General features: G+C 42.2%; 1 protein-coding gene across 2 annotated transcripts in view; it reads right to left on the bottom strand.

The window, feature by feature from the left end:
- Positions 1–12271, bottom strand: part of WDR35 (WD repeat domain 35) — a 1418193-nt gene that overhangs the window by 978496 nt on the left and 427426 nt on the right. For both annotated transcript variants that reach the window (XM_069605912.1, XM_069605913.1), the window contains 2 exons: positions 1365–1510; positions 1074–1199 (listed from right to left, as the gene is read on the bottom strand). In XM_069605912.1, the coding sequence (XP_069462013.1) occupies positions 1074–1199; positions 1365–1510 (272 nt within the window). The remainder of the gene's footprint in view (positions 1–1073; positions 1200–1364; positions 1511–12271) is intronic.

The following is a 12271-nucleotide window of genomic DNA, read 5'->3' as shown; positions in this document are numbered from 1 at the left end:
GGCCAAGCATCTTCAGCCTGAAGACGTTCCATTCCTCCGGGGTGGAGGATTGTGTGGGAAACAGAACCACTTCAAGGGAATCCATGGAGTGGGGTTTACCCTTCTTCGAAGATGAAGAAGAATGGTATTAAGAGCAACTGCTTAGTGAATGGGACGTCTTGGAGTGCTTCTTCTTTCCACTCAAACCGGGGAAAGGTCTTTCGACCTCCACACAACGCTGTGACCTCAAACCAGATATTTTGTCGCCCTTTTCCTTGAGTAAAAAGGTAAATTGTTTTGCTGCACACTCCAGAGAGCACTGGTGCTGGTGGTTGTGTTCCTTCCACAGGCAGTATAGACAGATCCTCTGGGGGGAGACTGACATTTGTTTTTTTTACAATCTGTGCAGTGCTTGAAGCCTGTGGCCTTGGCAAGAGTAGGTATTTCGCAACACTTTGAAGTAGAGGTATTCCTGAAGCGAACCGAGTGCACAGAAAAAAGGAACTGAGGTTTTGGGGAGCGGTGCCTCGATATATACTAGCCTCAATGCTATGTCCGGTGCATGGCACCTACGAGTGTCGGGTGGAGCCAACACAGAGACACGCTGCATTCCCTGGTAGTGTAAAAGTGTCCAAAGTTCAGCTGTGCTGGGGATACAATATCATAGATGAGGAATCCGTGTGAGGAAGGAATCCATTAGAATTATGTATATAGTTGGTCACCTTCCGAAATGGCACAGAATATCCATAATATGATAGAATAATGTTCCAAGTGCATAAAATGATTAACCCCAGCAGTTAGAACACTGAAGCATTTCTATGGATTTTCCATGAGAAAAATATTGTATCATTTAGGTTTCTAGGACTTCTAAAGAATGTATATATTCACTACTTAATCAAAAAAGCTGCTTTGATATGTGGTCATCAATCACATTAGCTTTAGGATGATCTAAAAAACAACATAAAATAAAGATGTACAAAAAAATGAAATTAAAATAAATACTTAACAAGTGAAGACACTGCTTCCAACTGCCAATGAACTGCACACAGGCAGAAATCAAAACACTGATTGTCAATTATTTGAGAAATGCTTACCTTGTAATCTGGTCTAATATTTGCAAAATATATAAAAGAATCAACAGCTAGTCCGACTCTTAGTCCTCCTCCTTCCCAAGATATTGCTGCCATCTGTTTTCCAGGAACTTTCAAGGTGCGCAGATGCTGGAAAAAATGCAATCAATAGTGTGTCAGAGGGAATATATGAGGAGCACCACATACATAAAAGCTGAAGAACCAGTCAAAAAGAGCTTGTCATTGGATTGAGGATATGATGAAGTTTCCCTCTCCAAACCTCTTCACAATTTTCTAGATCAATATGCGCTTTACCTCTCCAAACGGTGTGTAGAATTGCACAGTGTTCACATCTTTGTCCAAGTTGGAGGCCTTCTGAGAGCCGGCCACAGCTAAAACACTGCCACAATAGTTCCACTGAATGCTCACCACATTCATGCTGGTGTCAATCAGAATAGGGTCTAGATGACAAACATGCAAAAAAGGTTGTGAATAAAAATTGAAAACAAAAATAAATATTTCTTTACTTACAAAGAAGTAATCATGCGATTGCATATTAAGAAAGAACTACACTGGGGCAAGCAAATGTTGACTTTTACCTTGATAGGATAGACAGGTTAACTGTAATAATGGTCTACTTAGAAAAAAAACAAGTGCTTGGCCAATGTAAAAAGTGCACTAATTGTGGAAGGCGGATTTAAAACAACACATCTGGAATGTTTCAATAACGCAATGTATCGTTGTCATACAGTTAAACAACAGAGGGGGTTCTGTATTATCCTTCTTAGCCCAATGCAATTTTAATCACAAATCTAATTATTACATGATGGAGAAACTGATCATACTAACGAACTCCATGGAAAAATGGGGAAACCAAGTGCAAATTTCACATGTGGCATGAAGGAGATCTGACACATTTTCTTTTGATTTGTCTTTTTAGACCTTGGCAGGATCTGGCTTAGACCATAAGGACATGTCGAAGAGCAATGAGGTATATAATGCATTTTGGTGTAGTATCTTAAAGGGGCAGATCTTTTTAAAGCAAAGTAAATTTACTATGATGGTTTTAAAGGTATTAGGAGAGATTGGTGAAATGTTGATGTTTTCTTGGTGCCATGTATATGTAAATGGAGAAATCCAAATAAAACATATTTATAGTTGTTGGGCTCATACTAACAATTAGTTATTACGTGCACAGTATAATTTATTATGATTGGACAGTTATATAGAAACACACTGTCACTTAAAATTGTCAAGAAGACGACAAACAAAACTGAATGTGCAACAGCAAAGAAACATAAAAAATAAGATGTGTGATTCAGCCTTAAGTTTGAAGGAATTAGGAAGTTCCTGGAAGCAAGTATGCCTAAAGCCAGGATGTCCATTATTTCCTTTGCTTAGAAATCGGCGAGTTTAGCATAAAAAGGAGCAGATTCAGGAATTAGATCAACTGTTCCTCATGGCGACTATTAATTATAGCAATATACTCCCTCCTAGTACCTACTGAATGCAAGCTGGCACCATCTGAGTGGATCCCCAAACCTATTATGTGGTCAAAGATAAAACTATGTGCATCTAGGCTAGCACTATAGGCAAGCATACGTCTATGTGCACACATCTCAATCTGTCTGAAGCTTACTGGTTAGTTTGTACAGCCGACAATAAGCTGAATGAGTGAATGTTTTGGTATTGGAGAGAACCTAGACCATCTAGTAAGAACAGCAGCTTCTTCTGGCTCAGCTGGAAAAAAGCATGTGATAATATTCACAGTCAGAATAAAGGTAGTGTTTTCCTGCCACTTGTCAATTTCCCCGCCGTTATCAAATCAGAATATTGAAACAAGTTGTGAATATGACCTGAAATGGAAATAAATAATATGTTTCACCTCTGTCATTTCGTGTTATAATAATATGCATTGATCTTCACAAACCTATTCTATTCAATGCTTTGCTTTAGAATGTTCTTTATAAAGGTGTTAGTAAAGAGCAAGGAAATGGCACATGTTTCTTGCGATATGTAAAAAATAGATTGATCTTAAGTGTTTTCTGGTGTCACTGGGATACCAAAGTTGAGCATCATCAAACGTTATTGGACTGCAACTAATCCATTATTTACTTAAATGACAAGCAATATTCTGAGGATGGCCATGCTAGATGCAGGAAATGTACTTTTATTGTGCACAAGATATTCTTCTACATAGGAAGATTAAGATGTGCAAGATCACTCAAAGGCGTACACACAAACACCCTCATTTTAAATAATGTGGCATGGATGTGTGTAACCACATGAAAACAATCTTTATTGCAATTTTCAGACATTACCATTATGAATTGGGTTCCCTGCATGGAGCAGGAAGTACGGCGGCAATCACGCTCCATGCCGATCTGCACTCTGTGCAGAGGATCGGAGTGCATGTCTGCATGCATTCATTTTTATGTGGGCGGAGAGGCAGCGAAAACTCTCGGTTCTTCCTTCCTGGCATACACTCATTTCACTCACTTTCACTCAATGGACTATACCATAGTTGATAGAGGAAAAAGGTGAATTACCCATAAGATGCAATCCTCACACAATTCATGTACTTTGAAACCCTCCCGCAGGGATCGAGCTCAGATTACTTTACAGACATCTGTTTTATATCTTTACTTTGTGATGGGGTGGCCAGCCACAAATAACCATGCTGACTCTTTGGAAAATTCTAAGGGTGTTTATTTAACTTAATTGTTAGAATGGCTGTGTTTCTCTTCTGGTTCTTAAGGGTCTAAGGGGGATGAGAATATTGGTGCTAGAGGCGGCCCTTTCCTCTCTCGACATCCCCAGGACTGGTCCCACCTCCCAGCCCAGAGTTCCCTACCCTGCCTTTCCTCATCCACCCTAAGATCTTACTTCCTTACCCACTCCTATTCTTTACTACCGCTCCAGCTATCCCTCTACCTCAGGTTTTTCCTTTCCCCTCCTTCCTCTCACTCTTCTCTCCCACCCCTAGTTATTCCCCTTGTTATAGTTTCTATCACACTCAATGCCAATAGCTACTCCTATTCACCTGCTCACTGTCGCTCTTGCTTCTCTCCCTCCACTACTGTTCCTACTCCACTACTATCACTACCCCTCTACTACATTTACTGCTCCAAGACACTCTGGGATATGGTGCCCTGTACACCGCTCTCACTGTTACTGAATCCAGGGATATGGTGCCCTGCTCACCCTCTACTGCCGACTATCACTCTACCACTTATATTCTTGCCTCGCTACTCCAGCCACCTACTACCTTCACTTCTTACTACTACTACTACCTCAGTCCCTACTCCTATTCCACTGTCACTACTTTAGCTCTGCTACTCACACTCTCCCCTCTCTCACACAAACACTCCACAGACACCCTACTTAATAATAGCACCTGCACTCCTGTCGCTCCCGCCTTCACTGGTCTCTCAGACGTCCTCCACTGTCTCCTGGCCTCACCCAACTAGCCCACACTTTCACACACCTCCTTAAATACCCCATCCCCTCCCATGTTTGGCTACTTATCCCGTCCAATCACTTACCTGCCTCCAAGGGGTGTGGCAGGGGAATGCCATTGGAGGGCTTAAAAGGGCTGGTAAACCTGCCCCTTTTTCAACATGGACCCTGCTGGGGTTCTGGGATGCTGGACTCCTTTAAGCTCTAAGGCCTGTAGGCCTTTGAAATTAATAGTAATACATATAATATCCCTGGTGGTATAGTGGATAATGCCTTTGTGGGACCTTTATTCATTTATTAGAAATCCCTGGTGGGCTAGTGGTGGCTTCGTTTTGGCTACAGTCTCCAGCAGACAGCCGGTGTTGTGAAGGATGCCGCACCCCTTGGTGCCGCATCTACCTTTGCTGCGTCCTGCAGCCAGTGTAGTGCCGGTTGCGACACCCCATGGCAGGGATGCCGCCTCTTCCTCGCGCCTCTGGCGTCATCTGCTACTGGACTGTCCTGCAGTCTTCCTACGTCATCCCGGATGGCGGCAGCGCTTTTTCTGCGGCTTGGAGGCTGCCACCGGTGCTGGCAAGAAGGGGTGGTGAGGGGGCCTGCCCACATCCAGGCACCCAAGGGAGGCCGGGGCACCAAAGGGAGGTCTGGGTCGGGCTCCCTCCCCGTCACAATTTATATGTTGCTGCAATGTAGTGCTAGCAAACAGCATCTAACTACATAAAGCACTGTATGTTTTTTGATCAAGAGTCATCTTATTTTCCACACTCTTCAAATCAAGCCTGCACCATTTTCATTTCTTAAATAAAGCTCTTTTTTTATATAAGCCAGGGACTGCTGATTTAACAATATTGATTCCCTACAACCTCCCTCCCCCTTTGGGACAAGAAACACAAAGGGTTGCACAGGTCTATTTATTAATTTAAAAAATAGAAATGGGCAATAAACTGGTTGCATCACTTGTCTAGGCTACATTTACTTGAATAGACTTTTGTAAAACACCATGTGTACATTTTATTTATCCGGAGCACGCATCCACCCTGCATTGAACAGTGCATGAGGGCCTGCGATAACATTTCTTTTTTTACAGGAAACTAAATTAATCAGAACATCCCTGCTATCTAAATCTGTCTACTTCTTATTCATTGCAAATAAACATCCTCTGCACTCAATGAACATATCAGAATTTCGAACAGCGTTCTAGAAAACCCAAATGCAAGACAAGCTACTTAAGATTCCCACATGTGAATAATTTACAAAATCGAAGCGTAGGTTGCTGAACTCCCTCCAGTGCTTTTTCTATTGGATTAATGTGTAAAAGTGTACATTTCTCATTTTCAATAGGCAGCTACAAGAGGGGAAATGGGTAGCAGTTAACAATACTTACTCACTTGTCTTGAGTCGTACTGCGCTTCTAAAAGAATTATGCTTGGTGATGTAACCAGGAAATTACTTCAATTACCTTATTCTTCTATGTAGTGTATTGAATCTAGTGATGTCGCCACTCCCTCAGTAGGGAAACCCTCTTCCCATGTAGCCAGAGAAGGGCAGTCGCTACCTAATTCCCGACCCTAGGGGTGGCTGCCTGAGGGAGAACCATATGGGGGGAGGTAACCCCCATGGGCCAAACCCTGGTGTCCCCCCTTTCATTCGGGCCATAATACTTACTCTCTGACCCATATGTAACAATACAATATAGAGCCAGCCCATCTGCTTTATAAAGACTGTGAGCCTTTTTGCTACTCTCCTTACAAGAAGGCTGAGACAAGGAAGATTAGGGCAGCAATATGGAGCACTCTGGTTGTTAGTTGAAACGAGAAGTTGGTGCAGTGTTTAAAACCAGAAAGAGTCAAGATGGCGAGAGACTCATTGCTCTTGACACGGGTCGGTATAGCCAGAAGAAGCAGCCAGTATTGTGGAGTCGGGAGGAGGCTGAAGACGCAGTCACGAGAAGCCCAAGAGACTGAGGTCTGCAGCAGAGACGTTGAAAGCCGGGAGGGCTACCAGAGAAAGTTAAAGGCATGGCGGAGACCGGGAGGCAAGCAAGGCATCTGCCAGACCCAACAGCAGAATGTAGTCGGAGGACATGAAGAAACCTGAAACCGCCCTTGAGAACCGGTGAGCACACGTATGAGGGATTGGTACGCCGGGGCGGTTAAAAGTGTATGCTGTAAATTGAAGAATCTGAGGGCGTCCTCACTTCTTTCCCCAATATATCCTTCGCCCTGGACTGGAAAAGGCCATCGCTATCGGATCGTGACCCTGGAGGTGGATATGCGAGGGAGGATCACCTGGGTGTAGGAGACTTGGGGAGAGGGGATGAGGCACCCTTAGGTGAGACATGGTATGTCCCATTTCCCTTTCACCATGAGTCCAATGTCCCCCAGGCCTTTATAGGCTGTTGTCATTCCCTTCCCTATTTTCCCTGTAAATCATTCCCTAAAACACACAAGTTATTTGAGACGAGGAAGAGACCAACTAGAAACACACAGGCTCTCTTTATTGATACACACACAAACAAACAGCAGTTAGGTACTGGGAGGAGGAGGAGGCAACCAAGAGTAATACATACCTCCCAAGCCAGCAATGAGCAGTCTACTGTTTTTTTTGACCAATCAGCTTGGTTGGAGGTTTAAAAGCACGAAGATTGAAGAACATGGAAGCAGCTGTGGAAGCAGGATCGGGACTGTTGTGCAAGAGCAGACCACTGCAGGAAGGTCACATGGCGGACAAAGTGCTTGAGGAACCAGAGAAGATGCAGAGTGCATGTAGCGGTAAGCGTGGCTAACGAAAGCTGGAGGCCGGAGGCAGAGTACGCAAGTGGAACCGGCGTTAGCAGGAGAAGCCTCTGAGTGAGGCCCGAGCTTCGAGAGATGCATAGTTGGTGTGAGCGAACAGAGCCGAGTTGAGACAAAGTGAGGAGCTGCACAAGCGAGAGAGAGTTTGTGACAGCCGGAAGCCTCGCTGGAACACCGTAATCACCGAACAGTGAGTTAGCCTAGAGAAGGGGACACCAAGACGGCATGCAACCATGTAAGACTTATATGGAAGTTACTGAATACTGATTTAAATGAAAGCAAGCAATTTGATGAAAACAAGTATATTGGATACCGATTTACATGAAAGCAAGCACGGTTGAATACTGTTATGAATGAAAGGTTTTTTGAGGAATCACAGGAACTGTGCAAGCACTGGAAAGAGTCATAAGGATATAAAAGACCACAGTATGTCAGTTGCATGACCTGTAATGGGGTGACCATGTGGTCCAACAACTGCGCCTAGATCGAATACACCACTTTATGGAAAAGCCCACCACAAAGAAGTTTATGCTCGATTCTAAAAGGAAACCATGTGCAATTCGAAAGTAAGGAGTTGAACTCTATGAAATTGGTGAAAGATAACCAAGACAGAAGAGCTGGGAAGGATCCCAAGGAATTGTGTTGTGTTCAAACTGTTGAAAGTCTTGAATGCTTGGGGAAGTGAACCCCTTTTTTGGAACTGTGAACTATTTGAACCGTGGGGAAGGGAAAGCTTTTGACCAAGAGCTGGACAAAGCTCAGAACTTTCATTTAAACACTTATCATTTGAGGCTGACATCCCTACACATTCTATACAAATAGATGTGAGGGCAAGTATAGGTTTTGGACACAGACATTTTCTTTGGACTCCCTTACACTGACCATCCTTGGTTTTATTTAGGTAGGGAACTCCCACCTTAGTTTAGAGCAAGATAGGCCTTTTTCCAACCTTTTAAATAAAGGTTTGGTGCCCAAAATTTCAGTGCATTATCTGTGTCTCATTCATGATGCCTTTACAGTACCCAAAGAAACAGTATATGAAGGTTTGGGAGATCCGAACAGGGAAGCCGTTCTCCCGGGACATTACTGGAGAAAACCACAAATGCTTAGGAAGAGGTCTCAGACCTGATGCCATACTGAAAGGGAAACAGAGTCAGAAAACAGTAGGCATCAAAAAATGAAGAGATGGGACAATCTGAGAAGTCCTGGTATGGAAGTGAACCAGGCATTGACAATTGCGAGTCTGGGACTCACACCCAAAGTGTGTAAAGTAAAAGCTCTGGCAGAAGAGTATACGAGGCAGTGTACCTGCGAGCCTGGGACCCGCCCCCAAAGTGTATGAAGTGGACGCCCTGGCAGGAGAGTATACCAGCAACGTAATTGGAAGGGGAAGGGAACAATACCCTCTGGACAGAGGTTGTGTTTGAACTGTGAAAGCAAGAAGCATCAGAGTGCCTCTCGTGTGTGAGGAATCCAGGAGAAGGAAGCAAGACCCTCTGGACAGAAATGGTGTTTGAACTGTGAAAGCAAGAAGCAACAGAGTGCCTCTTGAGTGTGCGGAATACAGAACAAGAAAGCAATACCCTCTGGACCGAAATTATGTTTGAACTGGGAAAGTCAGAAGCAACAAGGGGCATCTTGAGTGTGTGAAATCCAAGGGAAAGGATCACTACCCTCTGGACGAAAATTGTATTTGAATTAAGAAGGCAAGGAGCAATAGAGTGTCCCTTGAGAAGAAGAGGAAATCCAGAAGAAGGGAACCATACCCCCTAGACGGGAGAACTGTAAGTCTTTGAGAAAAGAACTGTCTTTGTGTCAAAAAACTCAGGGGAAGGGAGGTTCCCTTCTGAGGATTGACAAACTTTAATTACTTGTTTCTTTTTACACCTTTTCACTTTGGAACATTGTATTGAAGCTGTGTAGAGCACCAGAATTGCTTACTTGAGAGACTATACCCGCTTTTCATGTTATAATAAGTTTAACATGTAAGGGTTAGGTTAGGATTTCAGACACAGGACAGAGAACTGTTTCGCTTTTGCACATTCTAACAATTGACATCCTTAGTTTGATTGAGGCAGGGAAACCCCTCATAGAGTAGGGCGAGATAGGCCATTTTCCAACTTATTTTGTGTTAATAAAATTCTATAGCAATCAACACAATGCCCTTGTGTTAGAGTCTTACTCCCGATTCCTTACAGTATTCACACAGTGAGATGTCTGTCTAGCTCCCAGAATACTTAATCTGTGTTTGATCATTACAAAGAGAAGGCATCAGGAAAACTCCCAGTATGCACACCGTAGGACAAAGTCTAACAAATATAAATCAAGAAACACGTGCATTTCTGAAATATTCCCTAATTTCTCAGGCTGTATAGTCAATTTATATGCCCCCTCTCCTCAGTACTTACAAATGACATGGGCTGGGGTTTAATCTATTCCTCTTAGTATCACTCACCTCAGGATTATTTCCCCCTTAATATTATACTTGCGTATGAATTTCTTTTCAATTATACACCTTTGAAATCCAATGTTAATGATGACTATAATGAAGAATGACTAAAGGATGATAAGTGTGCACAACCTCTATTCTTCTGTTCACTTTGTTAGAGATTTAAATTCAATTATTTAATCTGTGTGGGGTGCAAACCCACTGAAAAGGTTCCTCTGTGAAAAGCACTCCAAATACAAGCAAAGATAAGACCTTGGCTACAGAGCCAACAGAGTGGGCTGCCCTTCCAAAAACCACATAGTGGTGTGTAGTATTCCTGATTAATTTAGAAGAAAGATATATAACTTCCAAGATTCTGATTCCTCAAAATTCATTTATTTGCAATTCATTTTAGAAGATAATTTCATCAGTAGTCAGCAGATGCATATTAGATCCAGGGCCTATGCATTTTGGACAGTAATGTCCTTCTTCAGTGCCAGTGCTGTCTATTCATTGGGTCAAATAATTATAGTTGTAAACCAAATGTTCATATGATCCACAATGTTAGCGCCCAAATTAATATTCAATTGGTGCACAGTGCATTTACACATCAGTGATGTAACATTTATATCAAACAGAGTGCCAGCATGCATTTGTTTAGAATGGGACAAGTAAAACAATGTACGTAACATAGCATTGCATTGATAGAAAAAAAGAAGAAAGAAGAAAAACACATTTGTGTTAACGGAGGTTGAAGGCTGTGTGCCATTATTCTCTATACAGACTTATAGCTTTGTGAACTGAACTGACCTGATTGTGATCATAACATCAATGTCTCTGCAAAATTATAATCATAATGTCACTCTATGTTAGCGTGCAGTATTCTACAAATGTGGGTGTTCTACATCTGCATTAGTCTGTTACCTGTTCATTGTACAACTTGCAATTATAGAAGATTGTGTTGGAAAAGTGGCATTCCTCGTGTTTGCACGGACTCCCACTATGGCAAGGTTACTGCTTGAAAACGTAAATCGAGTGGTCAGAACTTACGTCATGCTAATATTAAAGAGATCAGCAAGCTTATACTCGTGTAACTGTTATGATCTGTCATGCATCTTACAAGGGAAAGTGATCCGTGTATCCTCTTCGAACGCTGCAGGGGTGCATTGTAGGAAGCGGTAGTTAATCTACAGTACAAAGCGTTACCATGGTAACTGGAATGCTTGTGAATGCCGGGCGTGGTCAGCCATTTTGGAAAGGTCATGATGAGCCTCTAATCTACATTGAGTTTCACAAAAGGAGGCTATCTTTTATTTTTGTGAATCCCAAAAACGATAGTCTTCTGTTAATATGTATAAACACATTCTTATCTACTCAGCCTGCCACAATATCTTTATCGTGTATGTCGGTGGTCTGTACAGAAATATATCGAGTTACAGTATTTGGGCTCAATTACTCAGTGCGAGTGGGCGTCATAATGTTTGCACAATGCCGTTCCATTCGTATAGTGCAATGAACAGCCGTCCTAGTTAGTATGTCTGTGATAGACACGGAAACATAGTAATTGTACTAAATTGGAACCTGTCTTGTGCATGAGTCACTGTTAATGTTGCAAACTCTAGTATGAGGTAGCTTAGGATATAAGTGTTATATTCTGGTGTAAGGTGAAATCATAGTGTGTGAATGCTCATGCTGTATTCCAATCGGTTGGCAACTTTTTATGATGGTGTATGGTGTAAAGTAGCGCAGGTTCTTTGCAAGCTATTCTTAACTTCACAATGTGTAAAGCATGAAATCAAATTAACTTCATGGGAGCGAATTGTTTTATGATTACGCTATGAATAGTTACTGAAAAAACTGGATACTAGATCTCTTTGCGTTGTTAATTCCTTATAGCTGCTTTTGTCATTGTGCATAGGTAGTTTCATAGAGAACAAATAAAATAAAATTACTCATGAATTCCACCAGGAGAAAGAGTATCTAATCTCTCAATCCAGAAAGCTGCTAGGATGTGGGTAATTCATTACTGACAAAATCAGAATATAGATGCTAGAACTCTTCCCGTTGCTAATTCTGTACAGCTGCATATGTCATTGTGCATAGATAGTTTCATAGAAAACAACTCAAATCAAATTCCTCATTGATTCCGCCAGGAGAAAGAGCATCTAATCTCTCAATCCAGAAAGCCTCTTTTTGGGCTCATCTTTTTTTATGTCTGTGCTGTAACTTTTCGTTTGTATTGGTTCTAGCACCATAAATCGCAGTTGTGACACAGAGTGTCACTTCTCTGTAAAATGTCTGGCGACCGCTGATGCTTGTTGTTGGTCCTAATATAGGATTTGTGCTCTTGATTTCTAGTCTTAATTTGCTCGATGTTTCGCCAACATAGTAGATCCCACATGGGCATCTGATGCCATAAATGATATTTTCAGATAGGCATGTGGCATGATGTCTCAGTTGGATTTTCTCACAAGTTCCTGGGTGCAACGCTGTTGAACCCATAATAATGTTGTTACAGTTTCCACAGTTGAGGCATGGAA

Source organism: Ambystoma mexicanum, chromosome 4p (assembly GCF_040938575.1).
Source record: "Ambystoma mexicanum isolate Mex_15411 chromosome 4p, UKY_AmexF1_1, whole genome shotgun sequence".
Lineage (NCBI taxonomy): Eukaryota > Metazoa > Chordata > Amphibia > Caudata > Ambystomatidae > Ambystoma > Ambystoma mexicanum.
This window is presented reverse-complemented; position numbering and strand designations above follow the sequence as displayed.